Source organism: Chelonia mydas, chromosome 16, assembly GCF_015237465.2.
Source record: "Chelonia mydas isolate rCheMyd1 chromosome 16, rCheMyd1.pri.v2, whole genome shotgun sequence".
NCBI lineage: Eukaryota > Metazoa > Chordata > Testudines > Cheloniidae > Chelonia > Chelonia mydas.
This window is the reverse complement of record NC_057857.1, coordinates 4,511,165-4,532,451: the sequence shown is the minus strand read 5'-3', so window position 1 is coordinate 4,532,451 and position 21,287 is coordinate 4,511,165. Positions and strand designations below refer to the sequence as shown.

Sequence of the window (21,287 nt, the reverse complement as noted above, 5' to 3'; positions counted from 1 at the left end):
CTCCTGTTGGTGTAGGAGCGTCCCCACTAAAGTGCTACAGTGGCACAGCCGCATCGGTGCAGCATTTTAAGTGTGATCTGCCCCTGGGCTGAAGGGAGAGCAGGATTCCAGAGAAACACAGGACGCGCTTCAGCCCTGAGAGTGGCTGGGGGGATGCTGAGCAAGAGCCCAGAGGCTGTGCCGGTGTCACCGAAGGATGTGGGAGCGTGCTGGGCCGATGTCGGTGTCACCCAGGCTGAGGGAGGGGAGTTCCTTTTCTTAGCTAATAGCGTAGTTTCTCACCCCCAAAATTCAGACTTTCACAGCGTTTGCTGGCCCCAAGGAGCCATGACCCAGTCTTTCATGAAGCACCCCTGTTTGTCCAGGTGTCTCCTCAGTGAATGGATATAGAGTGTCTTTCTCCACCCTGTGATATACTGAATCAGTCTTTTATCTTTATTCATAGACAAGGCCAACCCCTTGTTGTCATATTGTTCCTTCTCACTGCCAGGTGGTTTTGATCTTTATCGTTATCTTTGATGGTTTTCCATCGACTTTTCTGGGTTGTTGCAGTGGTAGACAACTGAGCAATACATTACACAACTACCTAGCCAGAGAGGGGTGACAGTTCCTTCTTGCTTGAATGGCCATCACCAAGACATAGGATTCCCTGCTGCTTCGCTTTCCCTCCAAGACCATAAGGGCATAATTTTCAATATAGTTACATTATTCCTTAAATACAACCTTACACACATCTCACAATGAGTATTGATAAGTGACCAGCTTTCATTGGAGACCTGCTGTCCTTTATGGATAAATACCATGAAAGTGGTGTATTAGGTATAGTGAGTTTGCCAGGTCTGAGACAGGAGTTGCTTGGAAGAACAGCGAGCCTTTTGCCAGCTAGCACCAATGGGGCTCCGTGTCATAACCACCCTCTCATTCCCCTAGTTCTCCAGCCCCATCCATGCCTCTTCCGAAGCAGGAAAGAGACTGATCCCAATCCAAAGCCATCTGACTGGCTTATTTTCAGTGTGCCACATTCAGGTTTAGACGCATTGTAATGTAGGTGCTTACAATCCACCCGGAATACTGGTGTTCCCAGCTAGCTCTGGGTGTTTTAAGAACCTGTTCGGAGCCCCAGCCTGGCAGGACTGCTGTCAGCACTTCACCAATTCGTATCAATGATGCTGACATTGAGCTTTGGGTGGCCATGGCTGCCACACGCTCACTCGCCTTTAATGAAGTTTTTGGCCAAAATCTTATCAATAGAGCTGTGCACCTCAGAGTACCTTACAGCAGCCTGCCCAATATGGGTCCCACCTGGAAAGAATGGACATAACTGATGTACTCATGACACTGATGGCGTGCCACAGTGCCAGACAGTATCCCAGGTTACTTTGGGGACATCTCCCATAGGGACAGTGTGTTCCAGATCTCCAGACTGTAGCTCAAAGGGGTCCTGAAATTGCCCTTCCATCAGAGGTCATCAGAGGTCAAGTTGGTGTGTGGGATATCTTCCTGTACTTAGGTACCAAATTGCAAGAGCCTGGCTCAGTGTGGGTGTGGAAACGAAGTGTCAGTCACCTGTCATAGTGTCTGGATTGGGTCTCACTGCATTAAGGCTGCATATATCAATCATTTCTAATGGGTTAGTAAATGATTTATGGCACTTATAAGCATAAGCCCACGTGAGTAGCCTGTGTTAGTAGACTGGCTGTAAGTAGATGGTGTTACCCCTTTACTATGTTTACAAAGAATCATAGAAATGTAGGGCTCGAGAAGTTATCAAGTCCAGCCCCCTGCACTGTGGCAGGACGAAGTAAACCTGGACCAGCCCTGACAGGGGTTTGTCCAACTTTTTTTTAAAAGCTTTCAGTGATGGGGATTCCATAACCTCCCTTGGAAGCCTGTTCTGATATCTGATATCCGAGTGCCCGGCTGTGCTTGGGCTGATGGGTGCCAGGCTGTCTCCTGTGGGCATAGCTGCATCAGAGGCATTGGTGCTTCTGTCATTCTCCCCTGGGAATTCTGCCTTGGGAGGGCAGCTTTAAATTCCTGCCCGTGCTCCATAGGAGCTCAGCTGGAGGGAGGCTGCTTAGGAGATGCTCTGAATCAGGTAATCTCCTAGTCAGCCTGGCCCCCTCCTCTCAGGCCAGCCCTGCCCACTTTCTCCGCTGCACCAGCTAGCGCTAGGCCCAGAGGGAGTGGGGTTTGGGGCAGATTCTGGCAGTGGGGTTCACAGCCCGGGTTGGCCATGGAGCAGATGCTGGCAGGAGCGGTCTCAAACACGGGCACTTGGGGAGAGGTAGGGGAGCTGCAGTCAGGACAGGTGCAGGACTCTCGCTGGCAGGAGTGCCTTGCTGGGCTTGTCTAAAGAAGTGCAACGCTGCCTGCTTATTTCAGCACTGGCTTATGGGAGAAGGGACTGCTTCTAGGGACCCTGCTCCTTGGAGCTTCTCTGACTTATGGCCCGGCAGCACGTCAGCCCGTGCCAACAGCTGCTTGTGGGGGAGAGGCAGGGACGGGATCGGTGTCCTGAAAGGAAACCATTTATGGTAGCCACTCAGCTCCATGTGTGATCCATGTGTGGCCATCTCCCAGTGCCACAGGCCCTCTGGACCTCATCTGTCTGTGAGCTTGAGGATCTCCTGTGTGAGCAGAGATCATAAGGCCTTATTCTGTAGAGCCTACAAAGTGCCTGGATTGATGCCTTCTGATGTCATAGTGTAAACTGGCTTGTTGAAACACTAAATAACTGACCAGTGCGATCCTGCTCTCACCCTAGGGATGGGCAAGGTGCATTAGTTCTGGTGTCTACGCCAATAACTGGACATGGCTGGCTAGCATGGGGTGTGTGTTTCCCTGCAGGAGGAGAAGATTTATGTTCAGCACCGAATTAGAGAGAACAAAGGACTGGTCTGGGATCTACTGAGCCGTGGGAACGCTCACATCTACCTGGCGGGGTGAGTATCTCGCTGCACCAGGAGCGCTGCTCTCCCACGGCAGCTCTGGATGCTGGAGCCTGGTTCACATTATAGTTGGGCACCATCTTTCCTCTCATTAAGAGGGTAGTGGTGCCTCATGTAAGAGCAAAAGACAAGGAATTACTTCCCCTATTCTGCAGGGTAAGCCCTTGCGGAGCTAAGAAGCTCCCATCAGCACGGGCTGCCGGGCGAGGCCCTAGCAGAGCGAAGTGGGCTCAGCCTGCCATTGGCACAGCCGGCAGGTTCAGGAGCTGGCAGGAAGTGTTGTCAGGTAAAGTTGTAGGTCGGTTTGGTAGCTGGAAGCAGCTGGTTGGCGTTAGCCACCCTGCACACCTCTCCCTGTGGGATCGCAGTATTTAATGAACTGAGAACACACATTTCTGAGGGCCATGCTCATGGTAACTGAGCCCCTTGTACAGAACTCAGAAGTCCAGGGATTTCCCCGAACAGAACATACTGTGCTGATGGCCAGAGGACCTGCCTAAGGGACTGGGAGCTAAGGATCAATTGCAAACTGAATTCCAATAGTCCCCACAGGGGAGAGAGCCTGAATACAGTACCCCAACCGTGGTGACCTGAGGCTCTGTAGTGCAAGTGCGAGCCAGCATTATTACTAAGGAGATGACGCAAAAATACCTTCCCCCTCTCTAGCTCCTTGTGAGTTCCACCCGAGCACCCTGGCCCATGTAACTCTGAGATTGCTGGGGCCTAGACCACTTAGGGCCTTATAAACAGCCAGAACCTTGACAGGCACACAGCAGTCAATTGTCAACCAATGCAGAGCCCACACAATATACCTGTCCGTGTGCCCCGGGCACATCATGCACCAGCTGAAGCTTTCAGCCCCAAACAGAGCTACATTAATCTGGCGGAGGGTGACAAAGACCCAAGTGAGCACAATGTGGCCCACATCTGAGACGAGAGAGGACATCTGCCAGCTGCTGGCAGGGGCCACCGTTGCTGTGTGGGACTACAGGAGTGGAGAGACAGCCAGCGAGACCCTAAGACTTCCAGTCTCCTTGGCAACGTGTTCCTGGTGGTCACTGCCAGTTCCTTCAGACGGGTGTGCTTCTCTTTGCCAATCAGTATCCCGTCCAGCATAGCAGTGGTACTGCAGCTCACAGTATTTCATCCAAGCCTGCCCACCTGGCCCTCCCTACACACACAGCCCTCTGGGATCCCCAGGGTAAAGCCCAGGGAAAGGAAGAGCCCAACATAATCTTCAGAAAAGAACAAAGCTATTAAGGCCACGTCTCATAGGAGAGCCAATCCGATTCCAAATCACCAGTAGCCCATGTCAGTGCGCCATGTCAGACAGAAGGAGCCAATCCTCTGTGCTGTGGCTTAGGAATAGGAGCTTTCCTAGCTCCTTAGAGTCTCCTGCCTCTCTGCGTTAGTTCCTGGGAGAATGACTTTCTGGAGCAGCCTCCCTCACCTCTGGCCAGGCCTGCACGTGCTGCCTGACTCCATCACTGCCTTGCATCACAGCCAGGTTACACTCGTGAGCTTTGTCACTGGCTAAACGTTGCGCAGCTGCCTCGAAACAGCCCCTGAGATCTCTGCCCAGAACCCAGTGCTCACGAATTCTGATCTGAGCCCAGTCAAATCCCAACGGTTGTTAATCAGAGAGTGGGGTCTAGTGGTGAGATCAAGGACCTGGGCTTATTCCTGGCTCTGCTGCTGACTCACTGGGTGGCCTGGGCCAAGTCACGTCGCCTGTCCACCTTCATTCTCCCGTCTGTTGAATGAGGGTAATACTTGCTGTCTCGCACGCAGGGAAGTTACGTGGCATTGCTGGTGTCTGTGAAGTGCTGTGAGGTCAGCGGGTGAATGGGGCTAGGGAAGGCAGATGTAATGTCTGTCCAGCACCCGGAGCATGTAAAGTGCTACGTTAACACGGAGCATCGTTAGTTCTGTCCTCATTAATAGCAATAGCAGGAGGGACTGTTCCTCCTCAGCTTCCTGCCAATCCGCAACAAGAACAGGAACCTCTCCGCTGATCCCGGGGGTGAGACTCCGCTGCATTCCTGGAAGTACGCACTACGTCTTCCTTGGTCACCCAGGAAATGCCTGGACTAAGCATCCTCCCCAGGAAACTTCTCCTGCTGGCTGCCTGGATGAGCAGGGTCATCTGGCCGAAAACTGGATGGTTCAGGGAGCATTTCAGAACTCCATCATCCCAAAGAACAACTGGTCACCGTTTTCAAACGGAGGAGCCGAAACACAGCACCTGGCCCCAGCGCTAGGCACCCAAAGGGGAGGGAGACCTGTTTGCTGGAGGATTGGGCATGTGCCTTGTGTGTATGGGCCCAGTGTCTGCAAGTCACCAGCATCTGTCAGGGCTGCATGTATCCTGGCTGTCTTACTGCCCCTAACCCCAGGGCAGCCCCAGCCACTTCCTGCCACCCATGTCCGTTAGTCTGGGCACTGCAGTGACCACCCCCTACTCCATGTTTTGTCTTTCGATGGTGGTTGGTGTTGCCAGACAGTCCCCAGAGTAGGTGTTCCAGTGGCCCACGCTCATCGATTCCCAGGCCAGTGGGGAACCCTGTTGTGACATACCCCGGGCACAATCTAGACGAGCGAGTAGCTGAGTCACCCCTGCCCTCTAACGTGGGCTGCCCTTTACACTGCTCTGCTGCTGCGGCAGCTCACAAACAGCCTCCAGAAGGTAAGTCACTCCCAGCTTCAGCCGTGTTACCTGCAGCCAGCCAGTCACGCCCAGGCTCTGCATTATACTTCAGGATGACCCCAGCACACTCCCGGCCCCAGGCTTTCCCCAGAAATGTGTGTCTTGTACTGCCCAGCCCTCCCCTGGGCAAGACAAGCTCATATAAAGTCTGTCATTGTATTAACAGAAATTTTGATATGTACCAACCTTGCTACCCCAAATGGAGTTTCCCAAACACTCCAATTTAAACACACTGGCTTAGATAAAACAATAGAACAAGTTTATTAACTACAAAGAAATAGATTTTAAGTAAATACAAGTAATGAGGCATAAAAGCCAGAAATGGTTACAAGAAAAATAATGATAAAACGCAACTAATGGCTAACTTAACAAACTCTGTTAAACTCAACTTGAATTTTTTCTCACCACATGCTCTCAACAGTCTTACTGGCCAAATGTCTTAAGCCAAGACCCCTTCCTCTCTGTAATGGCTGCGTCTGTTGATCCTTCTGGTGCAGTGAATCGATGCACAGAAAGAGAGAGGAGGAGGGGATCCATTGAGGTGTCTGCCCCTTCTCTTATCGTCCTGTCCTCTCTTTGAGAAGCATGTCCTGCTGGGAGCACGGGGACGGGCAGACTCAGTGGACGGGAACTCCATGCTGTTTCTCTGCTAAGATATAGATTTTTCACACCAGCCCTCTTTCCTGCTAAAGAATGGCCACTTAGCAGGTTGACTTAGCCCATTGACCTTGTTTATAGGTGGCAGAGGTGTCAGCTCGCCCTTTGTCTCCAAGGAACTGGTTTGGCTACTCCTCAGACTTGGAACATGTGTGAGTAACACCATACAGTGGAATCTTCCAAATTCACATACAGTGTTGCCTCACCTATTTTACTAGGACAATAATGACCAGCAAATTATGAGCTTTCAAATGATACCTTGCAAAGCATGCTGTGTACAAAGATTATTACAATAGTGGACAGGGGCATATTCTAGGGGTGACCAAACTGTGACTTGCGAGCTGCATGCGGCTCTTTTACAGTTAAAGTACAGCTCGCAGAGCCCCTCACACCCCCCACCCATTCTCCACCTACGAGACTTGCGGGAGCTTGGGACCTCTACCTTGCAGCAGGGTGGTGGGGTAGGGACTTCTGCCCAGCAAGGAGGGTGGTGGCGGGGCTTCAGCCCTGCGGGGTGCACCTGCAAGGCTTTAGGGCTTCAGCTGGAACAGAGCTGAAGCCCCAAGCCCTGGCTGGTGCCTCCTGCGGGGCAGAAGCCCCAAGCCCCAGCAGACATGTCCCAGCTCTTGAAGTTCTGAAGATTGTCATATGTGGCTTGGAGGGTCAGTAAGTTTGGCCACTCCAGGTATATTCTGTCACACCTATCACCATCCATTCTGACCCGTAGAACGCAGGCCATAGGACTGCCCTGAATTAATTCCTGTTTGAACCTAGTGAAGATCTTTTAGAAAACTTCCCAACCTGGATTTCAAATTTTGAGGGTCAGGTTCATTGACCAGCTGCTTGGCAGAGTTGCACAGGCCTAGACTCAGAATGGTCTGAGATACAAGAGAAATCCCACAGTGTCTTTGACATTCTGCAGCCCAAAGAAGTGGATACAGCGGCCGTACCCATAAATGAGGGTACCGTAGACCCAGCAAAGGACCCTGGCTAACTCCTGCGGAAGGGCTGATGGAAGGTATTCAGTTCCGCAGAAAGGACTGCCCCCCATCATGGGATACAGACATCTGGCCAAGTCCAGGAAACATCTGAAGTTCCAGACGGTGACACGAACCTCCCTCATGCCCTCCTGAGATCCTCCTCAGTAGCTCGTCATTCTGGCCTTACAGGACATCACGGTTCACCCAGCTCGCAGGGGGACCGTTGCTTCAGAGAAAGGGGCGGACAATATCATCACCCAGTGCTACCATACAGCCTGTCCGTGGTCCAAAGGGTCTTCACTGAATGCCTGCCTGTATGGGCATTCTGCTCAGGACCCTGGGAGTCTGCATATCCACCCTGGATGACTGACTGATTCAATGTAGATTGTCTCAGGAGGCCTTTCAGCTCTTACAGTGGTCAGCAAATTGATTCCCTGCCAGAATCCATGCTGGTGCCTAACCAAAGCCATGTGAGTTTATAAGGGCGGCCATGGACTCCAAACAAGCCAACACTCTCCTGCTATCCTGACCCTCTTCTGCGAGCTACAGAAGATCCGTGGCAGCCCTAGATACCGCTATCATATTCCACCGCCAATTACTAAGTAGTGAGGGATATCTCCCACCTAACAAATCCCTTTAGAGTGATTTTGATCATCAATTTCAGAGTAGCAGCCGTGTTAGTCTGTATTCGCAAAAAGAAAAGGAGTGCTTGTGGCACCTTAGAGACTAACCAATTTATTTGAGCATGAGCTTTTGTGAGCTACAGCTCACTTCATCGGATGCATACTGTGGAAATTGCAGAAGACATTATTATATACACAGACACCATGAAACAATACCTCCTCCCACCCCACTCTCCTGCTGGTAATAGCTTATCTAAAGTGATCATCAAGATGGGCCATTTCCAGCACAAATCCAGGTTTTCTCACCCTCCGCCCCCATACACACACAAACTCACTCTCCTGCTGGTAATAATATGTGTATGGGGGTGGGGGGGTGAGAAAACCTGTATGGGGGTGGGGGGGTGAGAAAACCTGTATTTGTGCTGGAAATGGCCCACCTTGATTTTCATGCACGTTGTAAGGAGAGTGGTCACTTTGGATAGGCTATTACCAGCAGGAGAGTGAGTTTGTGTGTGTGGTTTTTGGAGGGGGGTGAGGGGGTGCGAGAACCTGGATTTCTGCAGGAAATGGCCCACCTTGATTATCATACACACTGTGAAGAGAGTGGTCACTTTGGATGGGCTATTACCAGCAAGAGAGTGAGTTTGTCTGTGGGGGGGCGGAGGATGAGAAAACCTGGATTTGTGCTGGAAATGGCCCATCTTGATGATCACTTTAGATAAGCTATTACCAGCAGGAGAGTGGGGTGGGAGGAGGTATTGTTTCATGGTGTCTGTGTATATAATAATGTCTTCTGCAATTTCCACAGTATGCATCCGATGAAGTGAGCTGTAGCTCACGAAAGCTCATGCTCAAATAAATTGGTTAGTCTCTAAGGTGCCACAAGCCCTCCTTTTCTTTTTTTGATCACCAAGGATCTTCTCTGAAGACAATGGATGTTTACATACATACATGAATTAATACTTGGAAAGCCCCAACAATCCACAGAGCTGCCTTAAGACTGCTGCGCTGTGATGAAACAGCATGGCTTTATACTGTGGTTTGTGATGTGATGCGGGGGGGGGGGGGGGGGGGGTTTGAGCTTCATGACTCTGTAGCTGGCTGTGTCCTTGGTTTTGAGTGCTTGAGCTTGGAGCTGAACTGCGAGATAGTGGCCTCGTTTGCCAGGGAACGGACACAAGGGCTTTTGGAACCCAATGTTTTGTTTGGGGCTGTGTATCCAGGGTAGCCCCCTGGGCCTCCCTCAGTGCAAAGCCAGGCAGGCTGCCGCATTGTGCCGAGGAGTCTAATGCCCGGGAACCCCTGCTCGCAGCCATGTGCCTCAGCTGAGTACCCACGGGCATATACTCCCTGCTGGGTGTCGGACCCTCCCTTGTCTGGAGAGCACATTGGTTAAAGTGTAAGCTGCTCTGCAGGGGGCTTGTGTCCAGCAATGTGCCCAGGGGCCCTATGCTGCTGTGCGTGGTTGTAAAGCCACCGTGCAGGAACTGGCCCACAAGGCAGCCAATGGGCTGCATCCAGGTGAGCCAGGTTAGCTCTGCTGGGAATAGCTGTGTGCTCATAGCAGGGCTGGAGAAAGGGCTTGAGTGTAGCTCTGATGAAGCTCGCCTTGTACTGGTCAGGGCAGCAGAGCTGGTTTTGGTCCCAAGACCGGGCCAACAAAGCGGAAACCAACCCCTACTGTGCAGCTCTGCAGTAGGAGGGGTAGCTATAGTGGGAGAGCTGTATCCAGCCCAGCATGGGGCCTTTGAGAAGGAACTGAAGGGACTGCACAGAAAGCCCTGCCCCAGCCCCACCGGCAATAGGAATGAACAGAACTGGCCTTACGGGGGAGCAGGGAGGGCAGATGTGTTGAGATTGTCCTGTGTTCTGCTTTGCAGTTACAATAGAGACTTTCTCCCTTCCAGAAATGCCAAGCAAATGCCGGCAGCAGTAGCAGAAGCTCTAAAATCCATGTTCCAGTTGGAAGGGGACCTGTCCCCTTCAGAAGCTGAGGAGTATCTAACAGCCTTGGAGAGATCCCATCGCTTCCAGATGGAAACCTGGTCGTAAGCCTGAAGCCGGGCCTGGGACTGCCTGCTCCTGGCCATTCCCCCACCCAGCCGAATGCTTGTAGCTATGTGGGAGTGTCCAGGCACAGACAACAGCCAATAAACCCGTCAGCACCTTGTATCAGCCTCACACTTCAGTCCGAGGGCATCTCAGCCGGCACAGTTGCCCTGCCGGTGCCAGGGTGTCGGTCCTGGACGTGGCTGGGTTTGTCCCCACACCAGCCCCTGCACCCATAGCAGCAACATCAGTGTCCCGCACGCTGCCCGTCCACCTGCGCACCTCACCCCTGGCCTGGAGGGGGCGCTCAGTCTCCTTGCCAAGCCATGCTGGTGCTTTGCCTGTCTACGCCAAGGCCCCAGACTTCTCACGCTGGCCACAGAACAGCTGTTTGATGGACTCGAGCTGGTATCTGTGGAGTTGGAGGCCAAGGGGTGTTGGCGAGAGGCTGTGTAAATATGTGCTCTCTTCAAGAACAGGAAGTTTCTCTTTACCTGTCATCTTTCCTAGGCAGAGCTCAAAGCACTTTACAAAGTGCTGAGTCACGTTATTCCCATCTCTAGAGAGGAAACTGAGGCACAAAGAAGGGAAATGGCTTGCCCAAGGCTAAGTGAGTCCATGGCAGGATCATGAGTATACCCAGTCACCCGCCCATGTAAACAAAGCCATTTCCTCTCAGAGAGTCTGCCTCCTACTGCAGAATGGTGGGGTCATGTAGGGAAGATAGTGAGTCCTTGAATACTTGAACCAGGTGTCACTGATGCAGTTCATGTTCCGGAATCTGCCAGTAGTGTGAACGCATGACTCAGAGAAATGTGAGCTTCCCCACTCCTCCAGAGCTGAGCCGACACCTGCTAAGGACAGTTTAAATGGGGCATTAGTAACTGGTTCCCTGCCCAGTCCCCAGTGGCCTCCTGTATCACCTCTGAGCTAGCAGCCCAAGCAGCCAAACCTCCTCCCACGCAGTTCTGTGCCATGCACGCAGCTGAAAGCGGGGCAGAGGGAGGGGGCTGCTGTCCAGTGGAGCCACAAACCCAGTGAATTTATGCAGGACCTGCACTTGGAATCTGGAGGGGTGTGGGGGCTGCGGTTTAGCTGGTCCAAGGGCCCAGCCCCAATCAAATGCAGCCGCACCTGGAAGGGAGGACTTCTCCAGGAGCCACATTCACTCTCAGCAACAGCTGTGTGGAGGGCTCCTGGTGAAGGTAGCCAGTGCTTTCACTGGACGCTCATGACCAACCCCTTCCTATGCTCCAGGGGTGCTGGCACACGGGTCCCTGCTGGCAGTGCAGGCAAAAAGCATTGAAAAGCAGAAAAGGGGCTGGAAGCAGCGTCTGCACATCCGTGCCTGTGCCCCACACACCTTCATGCTCTAAGACAAAGGGCCAGAGGGAGGGGTGCACGTACAACCACATGTCAGTTCCTTCCCATATGTCTCTGGCTCGAGGTGGAGCGTTACGGCACTGCTGGTTAGCTGCACAGCTCACTTGGATTCTTTTATTTCTGGACGTGTTTCTTCTTGTTTTGTTTGTTATTTAGCACAGACTTGTGTGTTCAGGGGCTCCCCGCTCCTTTCTGTGTAGTCAGGGCCTGCTTTGACCTCGGGCCGTATTTATTGGTGGCCTTTCCCAGGTGGGTTAGGCCAAAACCCCTGGGTTCAAACCCTGCCAGACCTATCACAGACCATTCTGGCTGCCTCCGCTACCTTGGAGAGCCCCACATCCCATCTAAGTATAGGGGCTGCTCCAGCTTAGAGAGCAGATCCAGGGAGCTGAGGGAAGACTTATGGAAGCTGCTCCTTATGGAGCGTTCCCTGAGACCTGTGGGGTCTGATTTCCTCTCCCCTCCACCCCCCTACATCGGTGTCGCTGCTGGGGGAGCCCGCCAGTGCCTGAAGAGCTCATGGTGCAGCTTAGTATACTTCGAAGCTTCAGAGGAGGAAAAGGCCCCATTCACCGGAAAGAGAGACTCAAAGGAAGGGAAAAGTCTCCTCTACGGCCAGGGAGCAAGGAGACCTCACATCCTGCTGTGGAGACTGCTGAGGCTTCTCCCAGCCATAGGACCAATAGGAATCCTCTGGCAAGCAGCCCCGGGATCACAGCCCTCCAAACATAGGGTCAGCTTAAAGGAAGCCTCTTAGACACATGCTCTGGTATCATCTTCCCCGGGTCACAGTCACAGAGAGCACGCGAACCGTTCGTCTGTACCATCTCCAGCACTGCTCAGCGTGCTTCACCCTCAGGAACAGGGTCCAAGTTCACCATTACCAACCAGGTTGCTCTCCCGTGAGGATCTCTGAGTCATGGAAGAATCCGAATCCCCTCTGCTGAGGGGTACCGACAAATATTGCTTGCTGGTGTAGTAGGAAGAGACACAAGTCCATGTATCAGAAACCTGATATGAGGCCTGAGGCCTGGGCTAAAGTAGACAAAACTTTGCTGCTATAAAGCAAAGTTAAATTGTGAGCAAGAGGCAGCCCTGCTCACAGCATCTGGCAAGAACAGGGCTAATATTGCAGAAACACATTCCTAAGTGGTGCTAGGCATAAGAATATAAACGCAAGCACATTCCAGAAAGGTGGTACCAGAACACCTCGATGCCAAACACATTCCCCAAAGAGAACAGGAACACACTGACCCATCCTAAAGATAAGGTCAGGGTGACAGTGTGATGGATAGAGATGCACAAGGTGATGGGAGGTAACTGGCTACGTCAGAGGGTGTCAACTAACTACATCAGAGGAGCAGTGTGTAACTCGTTTGTACTGATGTATAAAAGATATCTCGGAGGGAGAAGCAGGTCTTTGGCTGGCCTGGGGATAATGGAAAGTCCTGCCATTAACTGAGCCACTCCACTGCAACGGGCATACATGTGTTAGTGTACCTGTAACCATTGAGCCAGGGCATTAGGACTGTGCTTCGTTGACAATAAACCTGACCAAGTGCCTTCACTAAGAACCGAGTTTGTGGATTTATTGGACCATTCAATCGGAGCCTGCTGTACGGGCTGTGTGGCCAGAGTCAGGACAGCACGCAGAAAGAACACACGCAGCTGAACATCTGATGACAGCTGGTACCAACACCCGCCCTCAAACCAGAGTCCCCAGTGATGCTACAAAGACTCAACCACCAGTACCAACGCGGCCCCCAGTACCAACACCAGTGGCTTTCCTCTGGATATGGGAGATGACACCGCTTGGACTTGGGAATTTCTGTCCAAGACTCCACCACTTTCCCATTCCAGCCTCCCTCCCTAGAGGTGTAGTCTGAGGAGGAGACCTCAGGACCCAGCCAATGTCTTACCCATCAACCTTGGTAGGAACACCCTTGGGATTCCACTCCTTTCCTCTGTGCTCCACCACTGTGGGCTTTTTGGAACCCTTGGGCCCCTTATGGTGACCAATTTTATAGGTGTCCTCACACGAGAGGACCCACCAAAATCAGCAGCTACTGGTACCTCAGGACCCTCCTCCCGAGAACACCCCCGAGAGGAGAAGGAGGTAAGAGTGAGATGCAGCTATCTAACAAATTCTCTTCCTCACCTGACGAGGCCCCCACTCTATGCAGAGGATTTAAGGCCTTTCAAGAGCTGATAAAAGAATATCAGAAGCCTGGCCAATCCCTTCAGAGGAAATACAAGAAATACAATGCTCCCTGGTTGAGTATTTTACATACCTCTTCCCAAGGCAAAATTGCCTTGCTCATTAATGACGCGTTACTCTCACCAGCCCATATGGTATAGCATACACCAGCTACCATACTACCCACATGCAAAAAGGCAGACAAAAAGTAATATGTACCCATCCCACCCCTAACTCCCTGGTAGCCAACGCTCTCAATGAAACAAATGGACAGTGTCAATCAAGATCAACTCCCTCCAATAAAGAACTCAAGTTTTTGGGCCTTCTTGGCTGCAAGAGCCATTCCTCAGCTGCTCTCCAGTTCAGAGCTGCCAACTATCCTGCCTTGATGGGAAAACGTGACTTTCCAAATGACAGCGAGTTGTCACTTTGGAGTGATCATTTGCCTCAGGCCCAAAGGGATCCATTTCAGGCGATCGTCACAGAAGGCCCGATAATCACTAAAGCTTCCTTACAGGCTTCTCTCGATGTAACAGGCACAGTCTCACACCTTTGTCACGCCTCAAGCCTTCCGGCTGCAAGCTTCCCAGGGAGATGCAAAATACCACGGAGGACCTTACTTTCGAAGGGCCAAGCTCTTCAGTGATGACCCCGATGAATCCTCCCACTCACCCGGGGATTCTAGAGTGTCTCTGCGAGCCCTCCGTGCATACACCCCTGAAAAAAAAAATCATGCATCACCCCCTACTCTGGGCCTTATGCTGCTCCAAGCCACCTTCCATCGACCCTATGGAAACCATCTCTCCCATTTCCTACCTTCTTGGGATCTCATCATTTCAGACAGATGGATTCAAGAAGTGGTTTCAACAGGATAGTCCATCCAATTCAGCTCCACCCACCCATCCACTCCTCATCCCTGTCCCTCTTCAGGGACCCTTTGTGACCAACTGGGAATTTCGTGTAATACTTTTATGACTCCCACGTATGCCTCAATTTCCCCCGTATGCTATGTTGTTACCCAGTGGGTGGAAATGGATTGTTTGCTCCCAGGGCAGGCTCAGAGACAATGGTATGAATGTCATCTGGCTGTCTGAGCTGGGATGGGTCATTGAAAAGGAGTAGTTGAGGCCAGCCCCATATCAGTGCAGAATCTGAAAACACAAAGGCAAATCCAGTCACCAGGACATCGACACCTAGCAACCAAGGCCCCAGAGGACGATGGATTTCCGCATCTCTCAGCTGGGAAGCTGAGCAGTGCCCCAGCTCAAGAACAAAGGATTAGGGAGATGTGAGGTGGGGGATAAGAGTTGGCTGCTGGAAGGAGTCTCTCTCACCTGGGAACTGGCAAAGGAGGTCAGACAGAGAGACAGAGTGGGGTTCACTACAGCTTGGCTGGGCTCTGGACTAGTTAGAATGTTCTGTGCTTTAACCTTCAGTTCTCTCTGCCAACCTAAGAACGTCCCATGCTGTGTTCCAGTTGACTAATACAAACCCGACTGTTTTGACAGTGCTGTTTGGGTGTCACTGCAAATGCTTGCTGAGGTGCATTAGTCCCTGCAGAGTGGACAAGTCTCTACTAGAATCGATTTCAGTTGAACTTGCTGAACAGAGCTCATGGCATGAAGCAAGGGAGCTGAAGGCCCAGAGGTCCAGTCTAAGGAGGTGGTCAGGCCATGTGGAGGAAGAGTGAGACCTCCTGAGGGTCTGGCACACTGAAGGGGTATCTCCTAGAGACTGTCCCAATGCTGGGGGCATAGCACTGATACTGTGGATCTGCGACAGCTGGTGGGAGAAGTGGGATGTTGACTGCACCAGTAGTATTTTGCAATAAGTGACTTTTCAGCAGTAAAACAAGGTAAGTCAAAGGAAACAGCAAGAAAATGTCTTATAACCACCTCCATAAGAAGGACATCGCAAACCTGTGCAGGGAGAGGGTTAAGTGTTGGGAAACGCAACAAGACACAGCTGACTGCATGTCTGGAGAAAGACGATCAGTCCAGGAAGCAGGTTCCAGATAGAGTTTCAAGAGGGTCTGAGAATGACAGAGGCAGCAGCAGGGCATCCTCAAGACTCAGTTCCCTGTCCAGCAGGGCATCGTCACGACCTGGTTCCCCAGCAGTAGATTTGAAATGGTGGGAGTTGGAGCTGAGAACGAAGGACTGTGAAAAGCAGAGGAAGCATGAACTGGAGATGGAGATGTGGAAGGGCAAGAGGACCATAGAGGGTAAATGGGGATGCCATTTCCGCAGGGAGTCTAGATACCAAATTGTTGCCCAGTTTAAGGAGCGGGGGGAATATAATGTCAACATCACTGCCTTTGAAAAGGCTTCGGTTTGAACCTGGCTGACCCTGTGAACCGGCTCCACTGGCTCATCCCCTTGCTCGGTCCCAAAGCCCTAGAGGCGCACAGCCAGATGGACAGAGTTGATACTGGGGACTATGAACAGTTCAAAAAGATTCTACTGCTTAAGTCTGAATTGACCCCTGAGGCTCATAGGAAAAGGTTTCGGGGTGTGCAAAAGACCCAGGGTGTGACCTGCATGGAAGCCACCATCCCAACGGGAGAATATCTCCACAAATGGGGTAAGGGTGCAGTTGTCACTACATTGGAGGATTTGTACAACCTGGTTGGGGTGGAACAACTCTATGAGATCTGTCCCTACAAGCTTAAATGTTGTTAGCGGACAGGAAGACTAAGGGTCTGTGTATAGAATCATAGAATATCAGGGTTGGAAGGGACCTCAGGAGGTCATCTAGTCCAACCCCCTGCCCGGAGCAGGACCAATCCCCAAGTTTTGCCCCAGATCCCTAAATGGCCCCCTCAGGAATTGAGCTCACAACCCTGGGTTTAGCAGGCCCATGCTCAAACCACTGAGCTATCCCTCCCCCCATGCAGGCCAATTGGCAGATGACTTTGTGGACAGTAGATCTGGGTATGAAAACAAACCCAAAGGGAACTTGCCTAAGCATGGGTCTTGGGAAAGGGAACCAGTGGAGATGCCCCAGAAGTGGCATTTAGTTAAACCCAAAGTTAGGGGAGCAGCCAATGTGGGTAGACTTCCTCCAAGGATCTCAGAGACCTGAGATGTAATATCTGTAAGGCGGACAGGGCTGATGAAATACTGGTGAAACGGTACCTTCTGAGGGTTAACTTGGTGAAAGCCCAGGACAGAAGGGCTAACTCATCCTCTGTCAGCCAAGGCAGCCTGTAGCTCAGGCTCTGAGAGTGACCTGCGACTGACTTTGAGGAGGAAAGCCGTCACCCAGGCAGCTCCTCAGGGGGCACAGATGGGCTCCCACTCTAGGCATCAGTAACGCGTCTTGTTGTACTCTCCTGGGCTCGGACTCTTCTGATCCCCAGTGGGAGCAGAAAGTGGTCGTTAATGGGAAGACATCTGTGGGGTGGAGAGACTCTGGGACAGAGAGAACCCTTGTCAAACCGTGGGTGGTAAAACCTCATCACATGCTGACGGGCTGCGTAACCTGGTTTAAGGTTCCAAACGTGAAGTCATTTCCCCTGCCTCTGGCTCAGATCCCTGTGCAGACACAGGAAGAATCAGGGTGGCTGGTAGTTAGGATCCTCCAGGATATCAGCTTTAACGTCCTTTTGGGGAATGACTGTATCTCTTTAAGACAAAATTCAGTCCCAGTTTCTGTACCAGCCCAGGATTTGAACCAAGCGAGCCAAAAGGCTCAGAGTGGAGGTGTCAGTGAAAATGCAAATAGGTGAGCTGGCGGGGAGACACGGGTTTTCCCTCATGCTTGCAACATACCAGATAAAAGACGGTTAAGCTCAGGACAACTTTCTGTCTGTAACCAGACACCTGTTTCTGAGTGGGATGGAGGAATGGCTCCCACCCTTCTCCACACTGGCTTAGATGCTGTGACCAAGGGAGCAAGCTCAGGGCCTGCCCTCACTGAGAAAGCAGAGGCAGAGCTGAGCCCAGTGGAAGCTGAGACCCCCAGCTGAGTGTGGGGGAAACAGGCAGCGTAGGACGACTGCCAAACTGGTTTGCCCTATCGAGGGGTGAGAGAAGCCCCAGAGAAAGGTAAAGCAGCTGGAAGGCTGCTGCTGGTAACAGACAGCATGGACAAGTTGGGTTCTATTAAGCTTGAATCACAGCCCAGAGGGTGGGGAGAGAACTCTGCTGGGGTGAGGGCAACAGGGTGACACCAAAGGAGAAACAGGCTTCTTGCACACACACAGCCCTGAGGTTGGGACGCAGCTCCAGAGGGAACCTGCTAATGTGCGGGAGCACGTTGCACGCCTGCCTCACCAGACTGGGAAAACAAAGCCCCAGAGATCTGGCTGGGTTAAGACCAAATGCTCAAGGGGTTACTCCCTAGGGGAAAGGACACTCCAGGCTGCAGCCAAGACAGCTGACACATGGAAAAGTGTGAGTGCATTACACTACCACTACCCTCCTCACTCCCTGGCAGACAAGGGGGAGGAGTCAGTGGCAGGACCCCACCCCAGTTGCAAACTTAAAGGTTCTGGGGGTAAAAAAAGTCACAGGGACGGCATGAAAACGTCTTGTGCACCCTGCTAGTGTCAGTGACCAGACCAGACCTAAGGGGGGATATGAAACTGCTCCAAACGGTGGATTGAAAACTGTATGTTTGATTGATTAGCAACTGTACTGTAAGGATCTTGGAAGTGCCTGGCAGGCCAGCTACCAAGGGGATGGGAAAGATGCTGGGGCATGTATGGGTAATATTTGTGGGTTTGAGTGTCCCCAGGTCACTAGTTAAAATGACCCTGCTCAGTTCAGTCTCGAAGAGGGAAAGAGGTGTGACAAAATTGGAATTTTCTGTAGTATTTTTATGAATCCTATGTGGGCCTCAGTTTCCCCTATATGCTGCATTATTACCCAGTGGGTGGGAAAGGACTGTTTGTTCTCAGGACAGGCTAAGAGAGTTAGGCCTGGTCTAACTATGACGCTCAGGGGTGTGAAAACTCCACATGCCTGAGCAATGCGGTTGAACAGATCTCCCCCAAGTGCGGACAGCACTCGGTCGATGGGAGAATTCTCAGGGAAGTGGAGTACCTGCGCCAATGGGAGAATCTCTCCCGCCGGTGTAGGCGGCGTCTTCACTGAAGCGCTACAGTGCTCGGCTGCAGTGGTCCAGCAGTGCCACTGCAATGTTTGAGCGTAGACAAGCCCATAGGTGTGATCTGAGCTCGTGTGGGTCACTGAAAAGGACTGGCCAAGGCAAATGGCAAATCCAGTCACCAGGACATTGACACCTAGGCTATGTCTACGCTACTGCTTCTGTCAGCATAACTTGCGTCGCTCAGGGGTGTGAATAAATCGCCCCCTGAGCGACATAAGCGCCGGTGCGGACAGCGCTACATCGGCAGAGAGCTTCTCCCACCGACATAGCTACTGCCACTTGCAGGGGCTGGGGAGCTCTCCTGCCAGCTTAGAGTGGCTACATTTGAGACCTTACAGCTGCATCGGTGCATCTGTAAACTCTCTAGTGTAGCTGTGCCCCTAGCAAGCAAGGCCCCAGAGGGAGATGGATTTCCCCACCTCTCAGCAGGGAAGCTGAGCACAATCCCCCAGCTCCAGAACAAAGAACTGGGGAGGTGTGAGGTGGGGATAAGAGTTGGGGGCTGGTAGGAGTCAGGGCTCTCACCTGGGAACTGACAAAAGAGGTTAGACAGAGACAGACAAAACTTGAACAATGGGGTTCACCCCAGCTTAGCTGGGCTCTGTACTAACCTGAATGGCATATGCTTTAATCTGGAGTTCTCTGTGCTAACCTAAGGACTTTCTATGCTGTATTTCAGATGACTAATAAACCCAACTGTTTTGACAACACTGTTTGGGTGTCACTGCAAATCCTTGGTGGGTGCATTAGTCCATGAAGAGTGGACAACTCTCTACCAGGAGTCGATCTTAGTTGGACTCACTGAAGAGATCATGGTGTGAAGCAGGGGTGCTGAAGGCCCAGAAGCATTCAGGCCGTGTGGCTTACGCTGGAGGAAGAGTGAGACCCCGGGGGGACCTGGCACACTGAAGAAGTTCCTCCTAGAAACTGTTCCAAAGCTGAGGGCATAGCACGGATCCTGTGGATCTGTAACAATCCTTCCCACAATGTTCTCCTGCTTCTGGGAGCGATCACACCCATTCTCCCTAACTGAATTGGAAAAGGTTTCTACTCAAGGTACTTCCTGGTTCCCAAGAAAAAGAGTGGAGATGGATCCTGGGCCTCAGGACTCTGAACACTCTTCTTCATACACAGTGATCCAGGATGGGAACTCTAGCAGCAATAATTCCATCTTTAAATCCCAGGGACTGGTTCATCACCCTGGACTTCTAGAATGCATACTTTCATATAGCTATGCACCTATCTCACGGGCACTTCCTCCAGTTCATCATTGGCACAGATCGTTACCAGTTCTGCATTCTTCCCTTTGGCCTTTCGACCACCCCCAGGATCTTCACAAAACATAGTCTTCTTCTTGATTGTTGCGGCCAATCTTCGCCAGTTGGGAATAATCATCTTCCCAGTCTGGATTACTGGCTCCTCAAGAGTCACTCCTTCCTCAAGGCATAGTCAGTGACCAACAAGGCCCTGACCCTCTTCCACTTTCTGGATGTTCACCTCAATGCAGAAAAGTCTCCTTTTACACCTGTACAACATGTATACTTCATGGAAACCACTCTAGACTCCTCAGACTCCACCAGAACATACCAGCCAGTAGACAGGTTTGCCATGGTGTCCAGCCTCATTTCCATGCTACATCATAGCCCCAAACCACAGCAAGGACTTGCCTTCAACTACAGGGCCTCATGGGGCCCTGAATGTTCAGAACACCCCACTGAAGACTGCACTCTCTGTGTCTTCAAGCCTGGTTCAGATCTGCTTACACTCCCAACAAGCTCCAGACAGGTGGCTATACCTCAAAGAGTTCTTGAGAGAAACACCCTCACAAGGTTTGTATGGGAGTTCCATCCTCATATCTATCGCCCACAAAGATCACCACCACAGACGCCTCCAGGCTAGCTTGGAGAGCCTATCTGCAGGACTTCACAGCCCCAGTGAAATGGACACCCCAGGAATTGTCCCTCCACATCAACATTCCCCAACTCAGGACAGTCCACTGTGCTTGTCATCTCTTCCTACCCATCATCAGGGGCCACTCAGTCATAGTAATGTTGGGTAACAGCGTGTCCACGTACCACATATGTTGCCAAGAAGGAGCAAGATCCCAGTTCTTATGTCAATAAAGATGGAATTGGTGCCTATCTCACCACCTAGACATCTCAGCTGTTGATCTGTTGAGACTGCAAAACACCACAGCAGGCTCCTTGAGCAGGCATTTCCATCAAGACCATGAGTGGGAGCTCAGGGATTTGGATCTTCAGGAGATTTGTATGCGGTGTTGTTAGAGCCATGTCTGTCCCAGGATATTAGACAAGATGGGTGAGGTAATATTTTTTATTGGACCAACTTCTGTGGGTGAGAGAGACAAGCTTTCAAGCTACACAGAGCTCTTTCTCAGCTCTGGGAAAGGTACTTAGTGTCACAGCTAAATACAAGGGGGAATAGATAATTTAGCATAAGTAAAAAGAAAAGGAGTACTTGTGGCACCTTAGAGACTAACCAATTTATTTGAGCATGAGCATGATGCATCCGATGAAGTGAGCTGTAGCTCACGAAAGCTCATGCTCAAATAAATTGGTTAGTCTCTAAGGTGCCACAAGTCCTCCTTTTCTTTTTGCGAATACA

General features: G+C 51.6%; 1 protein-coding gene across 15 annotated transcripts in view; it reads left to right on the top strand.

The window, feature by feature from the left end:
- NDOR1 (NADPH dependent diflavin oxidoreductase 1) overlaps positions 1-20,918 on the top strand; it is a 50,131-nt gene extending 29,213 nt beyond the window's left edge. For 9 of the 15 annotated variants that reach the window (XM_037880077.2, XM_043530101.1, XM_037880075.2 and 6 more), the window contains 2 exons: positions 2,851-2,945; positions 3,050-8,025. In XM_037880077.2, the coding sequence (XP_037736005.1) occupies positions 2,851-2,945; positions 3,050-3,326 (372 nt within the window). In that variant the 3' untranslated portion in view covers positions 3,327-8,025. Of the gene's footprint in view, positions 1-2,850; positions 2,946-3,049; positions 8,026-9,825; positions 10,089-19,341 lie in introns of those variants that run through there. The other 6 variants (XM_043530105.1, XM_043530104.1, XM_043530107.1 and 3 more) reach the window with 2 other exon arrangements.
- The last annotated feature ends 369 nt before the right edge of the window (positions 20,919-21,287 follow it).